The sequence below is a fragment of the Lytechinus pictus genome, chromosome 1 (genome assembly GCF_037042905.1).
Source record: "Lytechinus pictus isolate F3 Inbred chromosome 1, Lp3.0, whole genome shotgun sequence".
NCBI classification, from domain to species: domain Eukaryota; kingdom Metazoa; phylum Echinodermata; class Echinoidea; order Temnopleuroida; family Toxopneustidae; genus Lytechinus; species Lytechinus pictus.
The window spans coordinates 23,057,850-23,081,531 of record NC_087245.1 but is presented as its reverse complement, the minus strand read 5'-3'; the positions used below and the strand labels follow the sequence as shown (position 1 = coordinate 23,081,531).

Below are 23,682 nucleotides of genomic sequence, written 5' to 3'. Positions count from 1 at the left end.
CTCGAATATGTCAGGGAATGAAGGAGAGTATTGGGCTCTTGATCTGTATCTTTTTTTTTATAGGGAGGGTATACGCTTGTGAGGCAAACAATGTTGGTAAGAGGGGTGAGAGAGATGTTAAGGACCAGTGGTCTTATTATGGACAAAGGGGAACTGGGAGAAAGTTGAACTTTATTCGATTCTGAGAAGTACGAGATCATACTACCCTACATTTGAGAGGAAAGGTGGAGTTTCTCATCTTTCCCCCAAATATCATTCGGTCTCTTTTCTTCCAAAATATCTCATCTTTCTTCCTTCTCACTTTGTTTCATGAATATACAAATCCCCCCCCCCCCCTCAGTTTAAAAGGTATAACTCTGTGACTATTGTTTTAGATAAAAACATAGAAAGCAACTCCGCCATCAAATACCTACATGTACACACACGCACACACCCCTGACACACACTCCCCCATCCTAACATCACACACGCATCAACATACACTGTTTTTCAAGCATGTTGATATACATTGTAACGTTCAACCACTCGTTCGTCATAATAACTTTACTCAATAATTAAAAAAAAACTTCTTTATATTTGAAGAGGGATTGAAAATCCTCCATCACTCTCAGCACTTGGCTAAACCTATGGAAACATAAATTCGCCATTTACTAGACGAGATGGCGATTATCTTTCCATGCTGATTTAATACAAGGGCGAAGGCTGGTAATTCCGGCACTGGCAAGCAAAACGAAATTTGTACCCATTCTTTTGCTTTCAAAAGCTGATTTTCCAAACTTTAGTTCACCTCCCCAAGATGTGCACCCTATGCCACTTTAGTTCCACCTCCCCATGCTCTCCAACCAGCCTACGCCCTTGTAAAAGCCTTAACATGTCAACATGGCGAGATAGCTTATATTGCCTTGTCAGCTTTTAAAAAAATGTATGTCGACATGACGATAAACGTACATGTAACGATAACGCATCTGGCCATGACAACATGTATCTCTCATTTTGATAGTCGACATGGTAACTTAACCTATCTCGCCATGTCGACATAATAAAGGTGTTAGGTCTACATAGCAAGATAGAATACCTCACTATCTCGTCAAGTAAATGTCATTTTAAAGGTTCCGTAGTTATATGATTATGAATAAATCAAATCAAATTAAAACAAAATAAAACAAACCGAAAGTGTAAAACTCGGAATGTGATGAATTTTCCACATATGGGTAATTACCGAACTTGTCGTTTACAGGTAGAGGCTCACAAACATACACAGTATGGTACATTCAAACAACAGAGACGATTTCAAAAATAGCCATCCCATCCGCAATCACAGTATCAATACAATAATAATAAATCTTGAGTCGAGTTATTTTGGGATACTTTATTAGAGGATACTATATCAGAGGGGCCAATAATGAAGCAGACTATTATGAGATTACACAGATTCACTCCAAGCCAACATACAGTAGTAAGTGCTTGCCTAAAATATAAGGAATTATTATTGGGTTCAAACATTGGAGAATCTGAGCTTTGTTTTCAACATGCTGCCACTTCTTAATTTAGATAGATTGCAATATACGCTTAAGTTAGAACTTCATCACTCTCTATCAAGAAATACTTTGGGTTTGATTCTACTTCTTACTCGAGTTTTATTTCATATTTTACACTTATACAGTGTTATTCCCAGTTTGCTCATTGTCTCATTAGTTTTGTGGAAGCCATTAATATTTTTTATAAAATAACCTGAGCGCTGTTACATGAAGCTTGTCAGAAATAAATTTCCCTAAAATTACCATAGCAACAACTGACCGCCGAGCAACGGTTTATAAAGATAATGAAAATATGTACCTTCATAGCTCGATTTCAAATATCAAAAACTAGTAGGCTGATCCAATTATTGGTTCAGTGATCTATATTCAAGTAGGCCTACATGTAAATGTTATGGTAATATTGATGCCTCTTGTTTTCACAGCTATTATTTCAACCTTGTGTCTATTCACATTGATTCCATTTAATTTTACCTTTTGATCTGTTGGATCTGCTTCAATAAGATTATTTTTTATTGATTGATTTTATGAAAAAAGGCAATAATTACTTATTTTACTAAGTCCAATTGAATTGATAGACCCTACCACCACACAAAATAATTCATGATTACCTAACAGTACTTTCATTAATCAGGGGGATTATTAGATATTCATTTAAAGGTAATTATTATTATTATTTATTCGGCATAATCAAACACATAAACAACATGTACAAACAATAGGAATAGGAGAGTCACATGGATGCCAGGAAAGGAAAAAGATTAACTTAATAACTATAACCCGAAGGTCTTTCTTTCCAATCCATGTGACTTTACAAAGATAACATACATGTAATACAAATAGTAAAATACAACTATACAGTTGTTGAAGATGACAACAAATTAAATTAGATTCAAATAAAGAATAAAAAAGAATAAGTGTCAACCTGGGTAGAAGTAGAGCTGCATGGTTTTTAATTATTCAACATACATGTTGATGTGTAGTTTTACCTTTACCAGCAGAATAATCTAAGATAATTACTGATAAATATAGAAAATTCTGTAATATTATTTGAAGATTTTAGCTGACCAAGGATCATTTAAAATGCACCCCCATTATCACCGTTGTCATCATCTCCTCCGATGCCCCCGGTCCCATTTCCTTCATGGTCTCCGGTTCCACCTCCATCGGTTGCATCTCCGTTGCTGGCGCTGTTATGAAAATGAAAATCAAAGGCATTTTATGGTTCCCATGGTGCTGGAGAAGACTAATAATATTAATTAGCTCTTGAAACACTTGATGTGGGCACCAGTACAGCTTATAAGTCTTGAATAGATTGCAGATATTAACAGATAATATTTAATGGTCAATTCCAACCCGGGGAAAAAAAAAGAATAAATGAACCCCGGTCAATTTTACATCCATATACTAAAAATGAAGAAAAATAATCAAATGCAAGAATTATCAACCATTTTATTTGGCGGTCGACCTTCATCTATATGATTTCTTCATGATAATAAGTCTTTAATTCACAAAAATTCCTCTCTAGATAAAATTCATTATCAATATATGACCACACTGGCGGAACTAAGATTCTATCAAAGATGACACACATACATCTTATTCTTAGAGGGGAAATTCACTCAACGAATAATTTTGCATTTATCTGAATTTTCTGACAAGCTAAAACACAGAAGAAAAGTAATAGGCCTAGCGATCAGCGGTAGTGTCGAGGACTTCCCGGATACGGAATAGCCGCTTCCTAAATCACCGAGGTATTCCATTAAAAATTATTTTTGCAATCAGAGCAAATAAAAGATTTTTCTGTATCTGATCAAGTGTCTCTGCCGCCACGTTTTTGGGGAGAATACCTGGGGGAAGATAAAGCTGAGTGACTTTCGATGGTCTCTATAGCGAAGAATCAGTGTAGAGGCTTCGAGGGACTGTGTGGATTTTGCTAGCCCTGAAAAGGACCATCCAAACTTGACGTTTCATTGACTCTTTTCTTGTCGTCTTCATGAGAATGAGAAAGTTGTAAAATTGTGTTGAAGACGACAAGAACATACATGTATTTGTCGAACCGTCGAGTTTGATGGTCCTTATAAGGACCAACCTACGCCCACAAAATATGTGAAACGTGAAGCCTCTCTACACTAAAAATAAACAGAGTAAGTGATAGACAGATGAGTGCGCATGCGTATGACCGCTTGTATGTACGGTATGACATTGAATCTGAAAAAGGACAACATTGGGACAGCTTGAGCTAAGCTTGTCTTGACCACAGTGCTTTTATTTTGAATGCGACTTTTCGTGAGTGAGCACTGTCACTATAAACAATACACTCTGGATAGTGATTTGTGAGAGGGACATGTCGACTTACATGGCAAAATTCACAATGGCCAGATTGGCATCACTGTTGGGAGCTTGTCCAGTACTGGCATGATTTAGAACCTCGTTGTCAAGGGTATCTCTGGACAATGTGATACTCTCCTCACCAAACTTGAAGAATAGTACCAGTATGTCTGATCCCGAATCACCCAGTGTACATTCACCTACACTTTCACTTTCAGGCAACTTGATCAACTCCACTGCAATACTTCCATCGTCAGATTTGGTGAATTCTATAGCAGGAGAAAACAATATTTCAGACTGGGCACCATGCGCTTGACATTAGATAATGGCAATAGAATTTCTTTATTTCTAAAGGCCCGATCTGAATGTTTTTGAAAATGGTTATGATATATGTCAAAGCATTAGGTGACACTCTAATATGGTCGCAAGCTTAAGCAAATTCCATTTTTCAGAATCGATGTCAAGGAATCGTTAGCAGAAATATCGGATTATCGTTATTAGAGGATTTATGACGGAGGAATATGTACAAAATAAAGTCACTTCTATTGCTATTCGTCAATCATATGACCTAGCGACAAGATTCAAAATGGGAGATATTCCTTGAAATTACAATTCTGAAGTGAGATATCTAAAAACAAGAACATATTACATGGCTAATAGTTAAAATCGTCATTCATTTTTTGCTCCTTTGGATGTTCATTATATTCAATAATTATATTTTTTATAGCATAATAATAATGATGATGATAACAAAAATAATTATAATAATTATGACGATAACAATTTTAATAATGATAGTAATGATTGATAACATACATTTATATAAAATCATCATCTATATTCCAATGCTCATTGTTATCATCATACCCAAGATTTAGATCGAGCTACCGTTTCCAGATGTCAGAGTTCATTATGCCTATACGTCGTTTTATTCTCTGACCTGAGAGTGGCAACTGCGAGGCATGCACCATACCCCCTTTCCACCCACGCTTCCCCCCCCCCCCTTTGCAACGTCAATCATTCGTCTTACTGAAAATATATGTAATGGACAAGGATTCATCGGCAAAGGCGATGTATCCGGTGTTTCCATAGGTATCATCATCTAGAGTTGATGAATTAAGAGTCAACTTGATCTCTCCGTCCTGCCCTCTGGGACTAGGATAGAACCAATCTTCAGGAATATCAGCTTTGAAAGGAAGAAAATAGAACATTATTATTATTATAATGCTTGTTAACTTTATGCCTTTAGCAATTAGACGACAGCTAAAAGCTGACGTCATTGTTTATTCTTACTCAAAGAAAACCTTTTTGATACCAAGATAATCTCAGTCTCCATTTTTGACGATGGGAATGCATATTCTAAGGATTAGTTGGCTTAACTTATCACGGGGAATTGGATATCAATATCACTTTCCCCATTAATACGTGCTCTCAATCTAATTAAGTAGAATCAAGTTTTCATACCACCAATGGAGAGCCATGCAGGAATGCTCCTCTCTACAAATCATAATCCACCTTGTACTCATTATATTAATTAGCTCTTGAAACACTTGGGCACCAGTACATCTTATAAGTCTTGAATAGATTGCAGATATTAACAGATAATATTTAATGGTCAATTCCAACCCGGGGAAAAACATGTTGATTTGAATCAATAGAGAAAAGTCAAACAAACATAACGCTAAAAAATCATCAAAAAAGGATGTAAGATAAACAGGTTAGATTTTTAATTTGCGCTTATTTTACAAATATAACACTAAGGGCCGGGCCAACATGACTGTACCATAAAATGACAAAATAATGGTAATTAAACATAATCGATGAGGAATAAAACCTTGTTTCACATGACAATGAGGAGAAAATCAGAATATTGTATAGAAATACTGAGTCGGTCCCCTCATTTGCATAGCCACCAGGATGTAAATGTAACTGTTTTGTGAAATTAAGCGAAACTTTAAAAACTCATTAATGTCTTATTTTACATCCGATTTTGATGAAATTTTCAGAGTTACGCTTGTTGGATTTTTCTTTTTCTATTCAAATCAGCTTGTTATCAGGGTGGACTTGCCCTTGAAGTGAGACAAGATAGTGCTCAATGTTTATCATTCTGGGAAAGTGTCCTCAAGTCGAGTACGATTTCTAAAAAAAAATGAGCAATATCACATATAAGTCGTCCGAGGTTTATTTTAGACGTCGTTGTCGTGGTTTATCATGCACCTCTTTAGTCAATTTCATGATAAGTGCTTGGCTGTAGGATTTATATCTTTGTCATGGGCGGAAATCCCAGGGGGGACAGGGGGACGTGTCCCCCCTACTCAAAATAGTAGGGGGGACACAATATCAAATGTCCCCCCTACTATTTTGTGTCTTTTATGATGGGATGAGTTGGGACGAGATGACCGTACTTTGGGGATGATAACCTTTTTTTTTACTTGTCAAATTTCCCCACCCCTTGTCCCCATAGGCGGATCCAGGGGGGCCGAGGCCCCCCCCCCCCCTATTGGCGGAGCAAAAAAAAAGAAAAAAGGGAAAGAAAGAAGGAAAAAGGAAAAAAGGAGGGAAAAGAGGAGAAAAAGGAGAGAAGGACGACGAGTGCATAAAATAAGATGAGGGGAAGACTTGGAAAATAAAAAGAACATTTCGTGGCACTATATGAAATTTTCGCTCGCGCTTCGCGCTCGCATTGCCTGTTAGGTGATTTACATATCTTGTTCAATATGGAGCTCAAATATCAAGTTTGGAAGTCAATATACAAAACATATTTCACCTCGGAAATCGAACTTTCATTATTTTGTGTGATTTACAAATTGATTTTAAAAAAGTGCTCTGTAAAAATGTCAGTTTTATGGTCTGAATAATTTTATCAACATTTGCTGCTTGCGCTGCGTGCTCGCAAATTTTTATTTATCAGGTATCTATCATTTTCGTGTATTCCATAAAGTTTTCAAAATATCCCTTTTCAGGTCTGATTGTCAAGACGTATCGATCAGCTAGCGCTGCACGCTGGCATTTTGATTGGCGAGTTATGTATGTTTCAATATTGATTATACAACAAACTACTTAAAATCTCCTTTTCATGACAGTTTATCAAAAATTTTAGCTCGCGATTTGCGCTCGCATTAATGGTTAAAACAAACATATTAACTGATGCATCCTATTCATAATTACAAAGGGAAATGTCCAGTTTTTATGCCATAATATCATCAGATTTCGCACCCTCATTAGGCATTAATAAATATGATATTAATTTAAAAACTAAATTGTCCCTTTTGTTTCATCTCGCGCTTAGCAAGAGGAATAGGAAGATAGTCATCATTTTCATGACATGTCGTAACGATGTCCCGGTCCTATGTCAAAACCCAAAGTAATAATAATGATAATTTTTGCTCTTTTTTTAAGTGCAATCTATATCCACCTTACAATTTTCCTACAAAGTGCTTGAAATATAAAGCTGTAATTGACTCTTTTTTCAGATCGGAATATCAAAGTTTCATGATTTTCATGATTAAAGATGTATTTAGAACGCCTAGATAATAGGTCTAAATATGAAACGCGCGCGTATATTTATTCTTTCTTTAGAAATTTTCAAAAATTTTCAGCTCGCGCTTCGCGCTCGCCTTTTTTGGTTCTTGAAATATGTAATGCCTTCATGGCTAAGTGCAAGCAGTCCTTAACAGGTACCAGTTCAAAACGTATATACAAATTTTCTGCTCGCGCTTTGCGCTCGCATTATTAATACTCATCCTTTTCATGATTTACAAAACATGAATAGAGTGTCTCGTTCAGTAAATATTATAGGACTAAATCTCGAAATTTTCCGCTCGCGCTTCGCGCTCGCATCAATTTTCTACTTATATACCTATTCTGCTTGAGTTACAAAAAGTGCTTAGAATTTCAATTCTTTAGGTGAAAATGTCAAAAAAATCAGCTCGCGCTTCGCGCTCGCATTATTTGATTGGTAAATGCTAACTGCACGCAGTCTTTAACAGGTATCTTTTCCATCAGTTCATTTCTCCTCGCGCTTTGCGTTTGTAGTAATTATTAAGTTGCAAACACATTTTTTTCAGGATAACAAACATTGCCCAGAATGTTTGAATTTTAGGGAAAAATACATATAATTTCCAAAAAATTAGCTCGCGCTTCGCGCTCGCATCATATAAATATGGATTATGATGTTATATATGAATTTATAAGAATGAAGCTAAGAAGTGACTAATGAGGACTACCCCTTCAAAGAAACAAACACAAATCATCTTCGAGCTGCCGATCGGGGAAAATATGGCTGAAACAAATTTCCGCACCCTCCCTATTGGCGAAAGCTGGATCCGCCCCTGTTTCCCCTTCTACCTTTTGGGAGAGATTTCCGCCCCTGATCTTTGTTACTTGGCAAACTTTGTACATTCTGTGCCACCAATAACACAAATGTTAATCCAAGTCACAAAAGAACAAACACAATTAACGGCTTTCATACATGGGGATATTAATAATATTTTCAGGGGAAATGAATTTTCGGACCGCCTAATGAACTCATGTGCATGCATCATTTGTACACCAACTGAATGCATTATGACTCACGGAGCGTCGGATATGAATATGGCGCTTGATTATTTATGATAAGTTTTTTATTACTTGAAAGTTTTATAGTTACAAATGAAATGTGCAAATTGTTAAAAAATCGTATAAAATCATTCCAGAGAATCAGCTGTTTAAATTCAGGGTCTGTTTTTATCAGGGTCTTAAATTTAAATGTTGGTTTCATAGTTGGGAGACTACTTATCTACTCTAGATATGAAAATAGAGAGGGACAAACAATCAACAGTTAAATTTAAAAATTATGACTGTCTACTCAGAAAATACCCATTGGGAAAATTAGATCAATTTAATGTGATAATGATAATAAAAAAATTATAATAATAACTCAATCTATATATAGGGCCTATTAAATTTTGGCTCTATATTAAATACCCTAACGACTTAATGATATTTATCTAATAAATTCAATAACTTGAATGATAATAACGAATTGCCTTAGATAACTTAACTGCAAGCCCAACTACAGACAAAATAAGTGTGAAATTCAAATTGATTACTATTTGCGGAATATAAATCTTAATGGCTACTTTAAAAGAACTGAGAGAGGAATGAGACCTTAAGCTAATATGGCTAAGGGGAAGTGGGTTCCGGAGTGCAGGCTCTGTCGCCATGTGTCTGAGAAGTTGCCTGGTGTTCGACTTAAACATTGGCATTCTTTTCGGATGATCGAAGTATGGACCTACTTGCAACCGAGAATGACAGCAAAATATCATGCTCACGATCTATGAGGGGAATTTTCCCTGGATGCTCTTAAATGTTATAACAAAGGTCTTAAAGATGATTTGCTTCTCTGAAGGTAACAAATTAATGCAGCTACATGGCCCTGCATGGCCCAAAGATTTGCCGGAGGTGCTGTGTGTGTTATTCCCCAGAGGCAGCACCCCTGGAAATCAAGTTGGTATGCTTAAAAGTAGAAATTATAACCAAAATCACCTTCATTATTTTGTGCTTGTCATTTTTTTCCTGAGCCGGATGTCCTTAATTTGTGAGTAAAAAAATATTTTTTGTTTGTTGTTTTTCCTTGAATTTTTTTTCTTAAAATCCAGCTCCCCGCCCTATCAAAAAAAGTTCGCAGGGCCCTGTGCAGCTGCTATGGAGGGTTTTAGCACATTGTAGTAGGTCCATGGTTCCAGATACGTTATGGTTTCTAGATACGTTATGGTTTCTAGGGACTTTATGGAGGATTCTGGCTGTGGTGTTCTGGAATCTCTATAGCTGAGCATTGAGAAGCTAGTGTTGAGGCCTACTTGGTAACACGGGTTATGAAGGCATTGACATAATTATGCCAACGTCGCTAACAATGCAACTCCAAGTAAAGTAAAATAAATCTGGAAAGTGCTCAACCTCTCAGATTTGACTTATATTTTATAGAAACTGGTAGATTGTTAGATTCATTCAATACCATTGTTATTCATGTATTGTGTAAATTACATCATTGGTAATCGATTCTCGAGGGGATATTGAATAATTAAAGACTATGATATCTAAAATTCAATGGTAAACTTACGGATACCGGATCCTCCAGAACTGCTACTGCTGCTGCTGCTGCTGCTGCTGCTGCTACTACTGCTGCTGCTGCTGCTACTACTGCTGCAGTAGGAAAATTAAAATTGAAACATAAAAGACCTGGTTTGTAATGAGGAGTAACTAATAAATTAATAATCATATTTATCATATTGACTGGGTTTCGATTAATAAAAATATATTTTTGATGAAATGTAAGCAGCTAACCAAACGTACATAGGAAGTAGTTAGATAACGACTGTATATTAACATAAGCATAACAGCACATCAATCAAATTGGTAATGGTAAGAGTATTTTGCCTGGATATCATCTCACAGAACTAGGTGTCTGAATTATATCTTGCACGTATAAATAGTAGAATAAAAGAGCAATGGGTATGTGCTATCGTTCTGACCATTCTAAAAGTAAGAGATGAATCATATAATAATACTGATAAATAAAATTTAAAAAAATATCAGATGATAATTCTGAGATTTGTTAAGAAAAGATTTGTATTATAGGCGACGGAAAGTGCTGATGGAACTCGTGAAAAACATGACAATGCGTTGAAAGATTTTTTACATTGATATTTATACGAGGTACCATCTTCGGTTCTTGACAGAGAAAATACACTGAGAACATTTATGCTTTCCTACTACGTTTGACACACCGTGAGACAACTGGTTATTTCTTCTACTCAATCCTTCACCACGATGAACCTCTTCCACATCAACATTTATCTTATATAGTGTAAGAAAAATCACTTAAGTTTTTAATCGAAAATATTTGTATATTAAAATATAATTAATCACTTATAAGAACGGAAACTGATTAGTGAATCATGTCATTTAATGATACGCAACCAAGCTTATTGACTAGGGTCCCTTAATAACGAAATGTAAAAGCAGAGCAAGGTCATCGGCCTCTTTCCGATTTCTTTCTACCGGCGCCTATTTATTGGAACCAGGGGACGTTGATTATTCTTGACCGGCGCCGATTTAAATTTAGGTGTCGCCGGTTAAGACAAAGGCAGCGACGATTTGTCTTGACCGGCACCGATTTAGAACAAGTAGTGCTGATCATTTTTACCGACGTCACGTAAGATTCAGGCAGCGGCAATTCAGCGCCGATTTTTAACCAGGTGGTGCTGATTATTCTTGACCAGCCCCGATTTAGATATAGGTGGCGCTGATTATCCTTGATCGGCGCCGGTTAAGAACTCAGGCAGCGCCGATTTTTCTTTACCGGCGCTGATTTATAACCAGATTGCGCCGATTATTCTTGCCCGGCGCCGATTTAGATTTAGGTGGAGCTGATTATTCTTGATCGGCGCCGGTTAAGACTCTGGCAGCGCCGATTTATAACCAGATGGCGCCGATTATTCTTGTCCGGTGCCGATTTAGATTTAGGTGGCGCTGATTATCCCTGATCGTCGCCGGTTAAGACTCTGGCAGTGCCGATTTTTCTTGTCTGGTGCCGATTTATAACCAAATGGCGCTGATTATTCTTGTCCGGCGCCGATTTAGATTTAGGTGGCCCTGATAATTCTTGATTGGCGCCAGTTGAATGCAGGCAGTGCACTGCTGATTGCTGACTATTTTAACCGGCGAAGTTGTTGGGAAAAAGGGTAGTTAAAAGAAAAGATAAGGAAGATGATATGATTGGGCTTTGCTTGGGGATAGTCTTTCCTTTACTGTTGCTAATATTATATCAGTATAATTTTTTTAAGCGGCGCCTTTTCTTTTCTTTCCTTTAGTTTTTCAAGCAGCGCCTTTTCTTTCTTTTACTTTTCTTTTATTTTTTTAGGCGCCGCTCAAATATTAGGGGGGCGCGCGCCCCCTGTGCCCCCTGGATCCGCCACTGATATTTGTCGAACCGTCGAGTTTCATGGTCCTTATAAGGACCAACCTACGCCCACAAAATATGTGAAACGTGAAGCCTCTCTACACTGAAAATAAACAGAGTAAGTGATAGACAGATGAGTGCGCATGCGTATGACCGCTTGTATGTACGGTATGACATTGAATCTGAAAAAAGACAAAATTGAAACAGCTTGAGCTAAGCTTGTCTTGACCACAGTGCTTTTATTTTGAATGCGACTTTTCGTGAGTGAGCACTGTCACTATAAACAATACACTCTGGATAGTGATTTGTTAGAGGACATATCGACTTACATGGCAAAATTCACAATGGCCAGATTGGCATCACTGTTGGCAGCTTGTCCAGTACTGGCATGATTTAGAACCTCGTTGTCAAGGGTATCTCTGGACAATGTGACACTCTCCTCACCAAACTTGAAGAATAGTACCAGTGTGTCTGATCCCGAATCACCCAGTGTACATTCACCTACACTTTCACCTTCAGGCAACTTGATCAACTCCACTGCAATACTTCCATCGTCAGATTTGGTGAATTCTATAGCAGGAGAAAACAATATTCAGACTGGGCACCATGCGCTTGACATTAGATAACGACAATATAATTTCTTTATTTCTAAGGCCCGATCTGAATGTTTTTGAAAATGTTTATGAAATATGTCAAAGCATTAGGTGACACTCTATTATGGTCGCAAGCTTAAGCAAATTCCATTTTTCAGAATCGATGTCAAGGAATCGTTATCAGAAATATAGGATTATCATTATTAGAGGATTTATGACGGAGGAATATGTACAAAATAATGTCACTTGCATTGCTATTCGTCATCATATGACCTAGCGACAAGATTGAAAATGGGAGATATTCCTTGAAATTACAATTCTGAAGTGAGATATCTAAAAACAAGAACATATTACATGGCTAATACTTAAATCGTCATTCATTTTTGGCTCCTTTGGATGTTCATTATATTTTTTGATAACATAATAATGATGATGATAACAAAAATTGTTATAATAATTATGACGATAACAATTTTGATAATGATACTAATGATAATATTGATAACATACATTTATATAACGTCATCCATATTCCAAGGCTCATTGTTATCATCATTACCCAAGATTTAGATCGAGCTATCGTTTTCCAGATGTCAGAGTTCATATGCCTGTACTTCGTTTTATTATCTGACCTCCTGAGAGTGGCAACTGCGAGGCATGCACCAAACCCCCTTTCCACCCACGCTTCCCCCCCCCCCCTTTGCAACGTCAATCATTCGTCTTACTGAAAATATATGTAATGGACAAGGATTCATCGGCAAAGGCGATGTATCCGGTGTTTCCATAGGTATCATCATCTAGAGTTGATGAATTAAGAGTCAACTTGATCTCTCCGTCCTGCCCTCTGGGACTTGGATAGAACCAATCTTCAGGAATATCAGCTTTGAAAAGAAGAAAATAGAACATTATTATTATTATAATGCTTAACTTTATGCCTTTAGCAATTAGACGACAGCTAAAAGCTGACGTCATTGTTTATATTTACTCAAAGAAAACCTTTTTGATACCAAGATAATCTCAGTCTCCAATTTTGACGATGGGAATGCATATTCTAAAGATTATATGGCTTAACTTATCACGGGGAATTAGATATCAATATCACTTTCCCCATCAATACGTGCTCTCAATCTAATTAAGTAGAATCAAGTTTTCATACCACCAATGGAGAGCCAGGAACGCTCCTCTCTACAAATCATAATCCACCTTGTACTCATTATATTAATTAGCTCTTGACACTGGCGTAAATCCGTGTTGATGGGTGGGGGGGATGACTGAAATATTTTGGCATTTTTTTTGCAATCATGTTTTTAGATATGCAAGGAATTGCCATTGATATGTCCACAGTGGCGACCGTGGGTCACGGCATTGGGGGGGGGGGGGGAACCAGCAAAATTTTTGAATGACTGAGTGAGTGACCTAATAGAGACATTTTAAGGACAATGTCATTAAACGGATATGTATCTCACTGATCAAATAATGCGAGCGCGAAGCGCGAGCTGAATTTTTTTTATTTTCACACCTAAAAAGGGACATTATAATCAAATTTGTGTAATCATGATAGGTACCTGTCTCGCTTAACAATGCGAGCGCGAGCTGAAAACTTAGATAATTCAGACCTGAAGTGGGGCATTCTAAGGTTTCTTTGTAGGAATTAACTAGGACCATACGTATTTCATTAACCAAATGGTGCGAGCGCGAAGCGCGAGCTGAAAATTTTTGATATTCAGATCAGAAGAAGGGACATTTTTAAGGACTGATTTTAGGAATTCATGAAGAGCAGACATATCTCACCAATCCACTAATGCGAACGTAATCACGGACAGGAAATGTTTCATATATACGAAGACCTTAACATGGGGCAATCACTTTTAAGTTATGAAAAAGAAGCATATGTCACTACATAAAACAATGATAACTCAAGTGCTAGGAAATATATTTGGTTTATATTGACTTGAAAACGGGATGTTTTAGTATAACAGGATTATATATCTCGTTAAACAGACAATGCGAGCACCAGGAACAATGAAGACGTAGGCCCTGGGCAAATTATGTTTCATAAAGTTATGATAAAAATGTTTCTTATGTAATGTAACTTAACATAGTTATAATATAATATAACATTCTAATGAATAATATTTTCTTCTTTCCCACTACGTTTCTCTTTCTTTCTCCCTCTTTTCTCCTTTTCCCCCTTTCCCCGTATTTTTTTTGGTCAGCCGATGGGGGGGGGGGGATGTGCCCCCCATGTCCCCCGTAGTTACGCCACTGTATGTCCATATGGCAAATACCCCTCCAATATTATTATCTTTTTTACCACATGATGGTTTATTGGTTTTATTAGAGATTACATTCAACAAATTTTTGACATTCCATCTTAATCCCTTCCCAAAGACCCCAACATTGATGAATTGGAAGAAACGGGGGTTTCTGTTCAATGTTATAATAAGGACATAATTATTTCGTTTGGAAATGGTGAACTGGCTCTTTATTTGCATTTTATGATTCAATAATATTATTTTATTTGTTAAGCGGTATTTTTGGAAGAATTTTCACCAATAAAACAATTATCTCTTGTTATTTTTTTTTTCATTTCTTTCGTAAAAAGTGGGGGGGATGTTTGTACAGGCCATCCCCCCCTCCTCGAAAAGTGGGGGGATATATCCCCCCACCCCCCCCCCCCCGGATTTACGCCAGTGGCTCTTGAAACACTTGATGTGGGCACCAGTACAGCTTATAAGTCTTGAATAGATTGCAGATAACAGATAATATTTAATGGTCAATTCCAACCCGGGGAAAAAATGTTGATTTGGGTCAATAAAGAAAAATCAAACAAGCATGACGCTAAAAATTCATCAAAAAAGGATGTAAGATAAACAGGTTAGATTTTTAATTTTCGCTTATTTTCCAAAAACAGTTATATGCACAATAGTACTCAGTAACTGCAAATGGGAGAGTCGATGGTGTCGTTTGTTGTTTTTATTGTTTTTTATTGTTTCAATCATACAATATTTAAAATTTTACAAATATAACACTAAGGACCAACTTGACTGAACCATGAAATGACAAAATAATGGTAATTAAACATGTTCAATGAGGAATAAAACTTTGTTCAACATGACAATGAGGAGAAAATCAGAATATCGTATAGAAATACTGAGTCGGTCCCCTCATTTGCATAGCCACCAGGATGTAAATGTGACTGTTTTGTGAAATTAAGCGAAACTTTAAAAACTCGTTAATGTCTTATTTTACATCCGATTTTGATGAAATTTTCAGAGTTACGCTTGTTGTATTTGTCTTTTTCTATTCAAATCAGCTTGTTATCTCATTTGCATAGCCACCAGGATGTAAATGTGACTGTTTTGTGAAATTAAGCGAAACTTTAAAAACTCATTAATGTCTTATTTTACATCCGATTTTGATGAAATTTTTAGAGTTACGCTTGTTGTATTTGTCTTTTTCTATTCAAATCAGCTTGTTATCAGGGTGGACTTGCCCTTGAAGTGAGACAAGATAGTGCTCAATGTTTATCATTCTGGGAAAATGTCCTCAAGTCGAGTACGATTTCTACAAAATGAACAATATCAGATATAATTCGTCCGAGGTTTATTTTGACAACGTTACCGTGGTTTATCACCTCTTTAGTCAATTTCATGATAAGTGCTTGGCTGTAGGATTGATATCTTTGCTACTTGGCAAACTTTGTACATACCGTGCCACCAATAACACAAATGTTAATCCAAGTTAATTAAGGGTCAGTAAATGAATTTGAAAAACAAGGCCCTGGAAAACACAACGTAGTGATTAATCGTATGGTGGACTTTAGGGATTTATTGTACATTGTGTTCAGCCAGGACTTGTGAGTTTTGAAAAGCTTCATGTAACAGAGCCAAAAAAATAGTTCATTTCCTTTTTACACGTGATTCTACGTTAAAGGAGATGCACACATTTATTTCAAAATCGTAGGCTATCAGAAGTTCAACTTAAGTAGCAATATCACTGCAATGATTCATTCTTTGGTATATCAATGATAAAATGTAACTATATCAATGGTAATATTAACCATGTTATCAATAGCAAAACAAATAATAAAACTAGTTCTGATAAAGATGATAATAACATTAACTACAATAATAATGATATTAGTGATTATTACTTTGAAAATGATAATGGTATACTAATGGTAAAATTACTACTAATAATAGTAATGGTAATTGAAGAAACTACACATACCTCTATAACTTCTACTACTATACTACTACTACAACTACTACTACTACTAATAATAATAATAGCAATGATGATAATAATAGTGACAATAAAGTTAACAATATTGATAATGATACTAATTTTTTCATTGGTGAAGTCTCAAAAATTTTGCATAAAAGTATACAAAAAGAGTCAGATTGGAATGAAACAGAAAAGAACTAACCCTATAGTCTGAGCCTAATATGTAATAATGAAGGGAATGACTATCATGGCTAATAACTACCAAATGAATGCATTATAGAATGCTGGAGATGAATTTGGCGCTTAATTGTTTATGTTAAGGTTTTTATAACTTGAAAGTCTTATAGTTACAAGTGAAATGTGCAAATTGTTACAAAATTGTATAGAATCATTCCAGAGAATCAGCTGTTAAACTCAAGGGTCTGTTTCTATCAGGGTCTTAATCTTAAATGTTGGTTTAACAGTTGGGAGACTATTTATCTACTCTAGATATGAAAATAGAGAGGGACAAATAATCAACAGAAACGTGTAAAAAAAATATGACTGTCTACTCAGAAAATACCCATTAGGAAAATTAGATAAATTTAATGTGATAGTGATAATAAGAAAAATTATAATAATAACGCAATCTATACATAGCGCCTATTAAATTTTTACTCTATATCAAACACCATAACGGCTTAAATAATAATATTAACCTAACAAATTCAATGACTTGAATGATAATAACGAATTGCCTTAGATAACTTAACTGCAAGCCTAACTAAAGACAAAATAAGTGTGAAATTCAAATTGATTACTATTTGCGGAATATATATCTTAATGGCTACTTTAAAAGAACTGAGAGAGGAATGAGACCTTAAGCTAATATGGCTAAGGGGAAGTGGGTTCCGGAGTGCAGGCTCTGTCGCCATGTGTCTGAGAAGTTGCCTGGTGTTCGACTTAAACATTGGCATTCTTTTCGGATGATCGAAGCATGGACCTACTTGCATCCGAGAATGACAGCAAAATATCATGCTCACGATATATGAGGGGAACTTTCCCTGGATGCTCTTAAATGTTATAACAAAGGTCTTAAAGATGATTTGCTTCTCTGAAGGTAACAAATTAATGCAGCTACATGGCTCTGCATGGCCCAAAGATTTGCCGGAGGTGCTGTGTGTGTTATTCCCCAGAGGCAGCACCCCTAGAAATCAAGTAGGTATGCTTAAAAGTAGAAATTATAGCCGAAATCACCTTCTATTTTGTGCTTGTCATTTTTTTCCTGAGCCGGATGTCCCTAATTTGTGATTGAAAAATCTCTATCTCTTGTTAGTTGTTTTTCCTTGATTTTTTTTCTTAAAAACCAGCTCCCCGCCTTATTAAAAAAAGGTTCCCTGTGCAGATGCTATGGAGGGTTTTAGCATATTGTAGTAGGTCCATGGTTCCAGATACGTTATGGTTTCTAGGGACTTTATGGAGGATTCTGGCTGTGGTGTTCTGGAATCTCTATAGCTGAGCATTGAGAAGCTTTTGTTGAGGCCTAATGGTAACACGGGTTATGAAGGTATTGACATAATTATGCCAGCGTCGCTTACAATGTAAAGTAAAATAAGTAAAGTAAAGTAAAATAAATCTGAAAAGCGCTCAACATCTAAGATTTTGACTACTTTTTATAGAAACTGGTAGATTTATTCAATACCATTCTTATTCATGTATTGTGTGATTTACTTGTGTAATCGATTCTCGAGGGAATATTGAATTATTAAAAACTATGATATCTAAAATTCAATGGTAAACTTACGGATACCGGATCCTCCAGAACTGCTGCTGCTACTGCTGCTGCTGCTGCTACTACTACTGCTGCAGTAGGAAAATTAAAATTGACACATAAAAGACCTGAGGAATAACTAAAAGATTAATGATCATATTGATCATATTGACTGGGTTTCGATTAGTAAAAATAAATTTTGATGAAATGTAAGCAGCTAACCAAACGTACATAGAAAGTAGTTAGATCACGAATGTATATTAACACAAGTATAACAGCACATCAAACGAATTGGTAATGATAAGTGTATTTTGCCTGAATATCATCATACAGAACTAGGTGTCTGAATGATATCTTGCACGTATAAATAGTAGAATAAAAGAGCAATGGGTATGTGCTATCGTTCTGACCGTTCTAAAATTAAGAGATGATTTATATAATAACAATGAAAAATAATTTTTTTTTTAATATCAGATGATAATTCTTAGATTTTTTAAAGAAAAGATTTGTGTTATAGGCGACGGAAAGTGATGATGAAACCCGTGAAAAACATGACAATGCGTTGAAAGATTTTCTAAATTGATATTTATACGAGGTACCATCTTTGGTTCTTGACAGAGAAAATACGCTATGAGAACATTTATCTCATATATTATAAGAAAAATCACTTAAGTTTTCAATCAAAATATTTTGATATTAATATACAATTAATCACTTATAAGAAACCAAGCTTTTTGACTATAGGGTCCCTTAATAACGAAATGTAAAAGCAAAGCAAGGTCAGAGGCCTATTTCCGATATTCTGAAAACTTTGTTCCGTGACCAAAGATCTATGTGTGGTATTCTGAAACCGTTGCCATTAAAAACAACCGAACTGTTTTACCTTGGGAATGATGCTTGGGCATTTTGTATCAGGCAAAGAGCATCGGCATTTTCAGGTTGTTCAGCATCTACATACTGAAGAACAATGGTATCTCCTAGGTAAACGATAACCATTCCACTGCCTGTGCGAATATTGAACAACTGTTCATTCAGGGTTAGCTCATTTACAGTTTCTGACTGGACAGGAATGTTGAAGCGCTTTAGAGATATTTCTTTAATCTCACTGTCAAAACCTGTTTGAATAAAATCACACAACGAAGGATACCGGATGTAATGAGCAAATAAACATCATCAAAATAATATACTTCATAACAGATATTATACGATATGATAGAGAAAACCTTGGTGCAAATAATATTTTTTTTTTGTATTTTTGCACCTATTTTTTTCTTAAGGTGCAACATTACACCCTAAAAACTTGGTACAATAATTGTTTTATGTTTGCAGTGTGAATGGGTACATTACATTTATCCCGGGACTGTACCGTGCTAACTTTTTTTTTTACTGTGAATGCATTTATGATGGTGTCGCTGTCCTTTTTTTAATGTGTAAATATGAATTTATTTTTTTTCTTTGCTGTCCTTTTTTTATGTTTGGGTGGGGACTCAATGTACTTTTCTACATAGAACCGCGCCTACATTGAGGGATATCCACCCCGACTTGCAACAATAATTCCCATCTCACACTGGTTATCAAATTTATCACGGGACAAAGACACCGCTACAAACCCGCTATAAACCTGCTATTAATGCAATCACGGTCGAAAAAATATCATGTAGGAATTCACACTGCAGCAAGTGATTTTCATTACCTCCGGAGCCCGAAACATGCATCTAAAGAGCCCAAAAATTTAGAAATGACTATTAACAGAGATTTAAAGTTAATTTGTAGATGGTTTTCTAGTAATGAACTATTAATCAACATCGATAAGGGTCAATTTATGTTATTAGGATCTAAAGCAAAGCTCCGTCTATTTGATAATATAAAAATACAAATGCAAAATTATGAATTGCAAAGGGTAAGCCAATGTAAATATCTTGGTGTAATAATAGACAGCTCCCTAACCTGGACCCCCCAAATTGATAGTGTTCGGAAAAGAGTTTTACAGACATTTTATTCTTTAAAACGCATTCGATGTTATATACCAAAAAACACAGCTCTTATGTTGTATAAGGCTTTAATCCAACCGATATTTGACTATTGTTGTACAATCTGGAGAAATGGCAATAAAAGCCAACTAAATCGTCTCCAAGTTCTACAAAACAGGGCACTGAAATCTGTCTTAGAAGTAAACAGCAGATTTAGTACAGCGAATATATATGCCATTTTAAAGGTTGATCAACTCAACAAGAGATGGAACAATCAGTCAATTTTTTCCATTTTTAAATTGGTCAATAATCTAGCTCCATCTGTCCTTTGTACTCGAATCACACTTAAATCACGAGAATATCTTCTAAGAAACATAGACCGACAAATTCAATTGCCGAAGCCTCATTCTAACTATCTAAAAAACAGTCCCCTTTATTCAGCATCTAAATTATTCAATAACCTACCCGCAACAACCCGATTAGAAAAAAACCCGACTACATTTGCACGTCTCATATCACTTTCTTAATTTAATTCTCCACCAAGATCACCCTTGATACCGCATTTTATACCTCAATTTTTTTTATGTTTAATGTTGACTTAACTTTGTATATTATTTTCTTCTATTTATTTTTCATTTTTGTTTACTCCAATTTAACTTTTGCCAATTGTATTTTACCCATGCTTTGATATATTTTGTTTTCCGTTCTTATTTTTGTATGCTTATTTTATGTTCATATTATTTGTTATCATTTGTCCACGGCCTTGCTGAAAAGCAGCTTCTAGCTGAAAGCAGGCTTTTTAACCGTGATAAAATAAATAAAATACAAAAAATACAATACAAATACAAACAAAGCACGTGTTGTGACCCCATGAGTGACCCGACTCTGATACACCGGAAATACTTGATGGCGGTGAATCGAACCCACGTCCTTCAGATTGAAAGACGAGAGCCATAACCACTAGACCACGACGCCCCCACATTATAGTAAACATATCACAAGTGGTTTATCCCGGTGGTGTAGCGGTGTACCTTCACACTGAAGGAACACCGCGACAGTCGCGGGGCTGCCCCGCTGCTATTTCTATGGCTTGCCTGGCGATAGTTTGTTGCGGAGTTATTGCGGGGCGAGGTTATCCCGGGATACTTTACTGCGGGTCCGAGAATTCACACTGAAGGCAACACCGCTACAGTCTCCGGACAGTCCTGGTACTGTAGCGGTGTTTGTGGCCAGTGTGAAGAGGGTATTAGCCAGTACACGGTTAGCTCATTTTCTCAAATGACCTTTGCAATTTTTCATTGGGATGAGCACTAGCAAATGCCTATGTCAGTGAATTTGAAAACCACCTTCATGGTTTATCTCAAATGACCTTTTAATGTTCATGCGCAGTTATAATATAACAGCGGTGAACAGGATCATCAAAACTTGAGTTGCTTTATAAAATTGTGAATATTTTATAGCTTGCTCAGCTGAATAAAATTAACATCGCCATAAATTGTTATGATTTCAATCGTCCGACCTCTGTCGCTTAGGCCCCTTCCTACCTCCTTCCCTGATGCAATATGGGCCTAAACGAACATTATTTCAAAATTGGACTCCCTCCCATAATTTTCATCTATTATTATTGTAAATGTTTTGTGTTTTTTTGCTTTAAATGAAGGCATTCTTGTGCTTGGTTGATGTCAAAGTACCACAGGGGGTGTGCACAATTGAGTCCATGGATCAATGCACCTAATATAAGTCACAGTACGCGATGTTAAGCAGTATGCACGTCTTATTTCTGATTAGTGGACACTATTCGCTATGAATAGAAGTAACTTAAAATATTGAATAAAACAGAGGTGGATCCGTTCATGTTCCAACTTAACACCAGCGCACTTTAAATATGTTCCACCAAAGATCTTGTAACTACGGAGCCTTTAAAGTGCCATCGACTTGACGACTTGGCGAGATACTTTATCTTGCCATGTCGACTTATAAAAGGTTATATGTCAACATGGAGAGATATTTTATCTTGACAAGTCGACTTATAAAAAGTTATATGTCAACTTGGCGAGATATTTGGACTCTCCCGGGCCTTGGACACTTCATATCTTGCCATGTCGACATATAATTATTATCAATATTTGTTTTGGCTTCACCTGCGCCTGGGAGGCGAAAAGCGAACTGAATCACTATGACCTGCAGGTCTCTCCTCCCGATATAACTGATTGGGGGGAATGCAGGTGGACCACTACACCGGGGTTTCCCCCTACTCTTAGAGGCCGTTCTCATTACGCTTTCTAAAACTAGTTTACTGGAAACCGATTCAGGAAACCACTTTGGAAGATCGCTTTGCTAGCGTTCTCACTTGATCACACGAAAGTGGTTTTCAAAATCACTTCACGTAAAGCGCTCTTGTTGCTATGGAAACGCTCTCAGTGGGGTGACACGTTTCGCGCGAAATTCGAAACCGCAGCATAGGCATTCTACACATGTCGTGTGGAGTAGCGCGCTCAAAATGTGCGAAGATCGCTTCCCGGAGAACGGTTGTGTCCTCACTTACGCTAAAACCACTTTAACGAGGCAAAGCGATCTTGAAATCTACATCGCGAGATGGTTTTCCAAACTGGTTTGGAAGATCGCTTCCAGGACCGCTTTGACCGTTCTCACTACGCGTTAAACTAGCTTCCACTAAACTAGTTTCCAGTAAACTAGTTTTAGGAACGTAGTGAGAACACCCTCTTATACGAATAGTGCAGTGGGTTCTTAACGTGCAAAGGTGGTTACTCTCCTCTACACGGGGCCTCCATTTAACGTCCTATCCGAAGGACGGAGTGTTTTCCATTGAAACATAGCCTGCATCTATGAAACATGGGAGAGACGTGTACACACAACGCACTGGCTTCAGTCATCCGCCCGGGGTGGACTCGAACCCACGATCTTTGGTTCGACGGGCATACGCGTTACCGACTGAGCCAACACCGCTCTATAACTTTTTATAAGTCGACTTGGCGAGATACTGTATCTCGCCATGTCGACATAATAAGGTTATTATGTCATGGCAAGATAAAGTATCTCGCCAAGTCGTCAAGTCGATGGCACTTTAAAGGCTCCGTACGTTAAAAATCTGCTGCGACATTATACAATTATATGCGTTAGGACATGTGGCGTTATGCATTAGAAAAATTGCGATGCGTTGAACGGTCAAGGCATAATGTCACACTCTGCGACACTGTGCGTTGGTGTGACATCATGCGTCGCTGCGACATTATCGGTTGCAACAGGCCTTTAGCATATCATTCAGAAAGCTGCAACACTTTTGATATGATGCACATGAATACCATGGATT

At 36.7% G+C, this 23,682-nt stretch overlaps 1 protein-coding gene across 3 annotated transcripts in view; it reads right to left on the bottom strand.

The window, feature by feature from the left end:
• Nucleotides 1–1,354: 1,354 nt before the first annotated feature.
• The window catches only part of LOC129269831 (uncharacterized), a 54,311-nt gene continuing 31,983 nt past the window's right edge, over nt 1,355–23,682 (bottom strand). The window contains exons 19-26 of one of the 3 annotated variants that reach the window (XM_064098387.1): nt 19,265–19,496; nt 18,415–18,473; nt 13,127–13,282; nt 12,138–12,378; nt 9,967–10,049; nt 4,897–5,052; nt 3,895–4,135; nt 1,355–2,725 (exon numbers count right to left, since the gene is read on the bottom strand). In XM_064098387.1, coding sequence (XP_063954457.1) covers nt 2,614–2,725; nt 3,895–4,135; nt 4,897–5,052; nt 9,967–10,049; nt 12,138–12,378; nt 13,127–13,282; nt 18,415–18,473; nt 19,265–19,496 — 1,280 coding nt within the window. In that variant the 3' untranslated portion in view covers nt 1,355–2,613. The remainder of the gene's footprint in view (nt 2,726–3,894; nt 4,136–4,896; nt 5,053–9,966; nt 10,050–12,137; nt 12,379–13,126; nt 13,283–18,414; nt 18,474–19,264; nt 19,497–23,682) is intronic. The other 2 variants (XM_064098394.1, XM_064098393.1) reach the window with 2 other exon arrangements.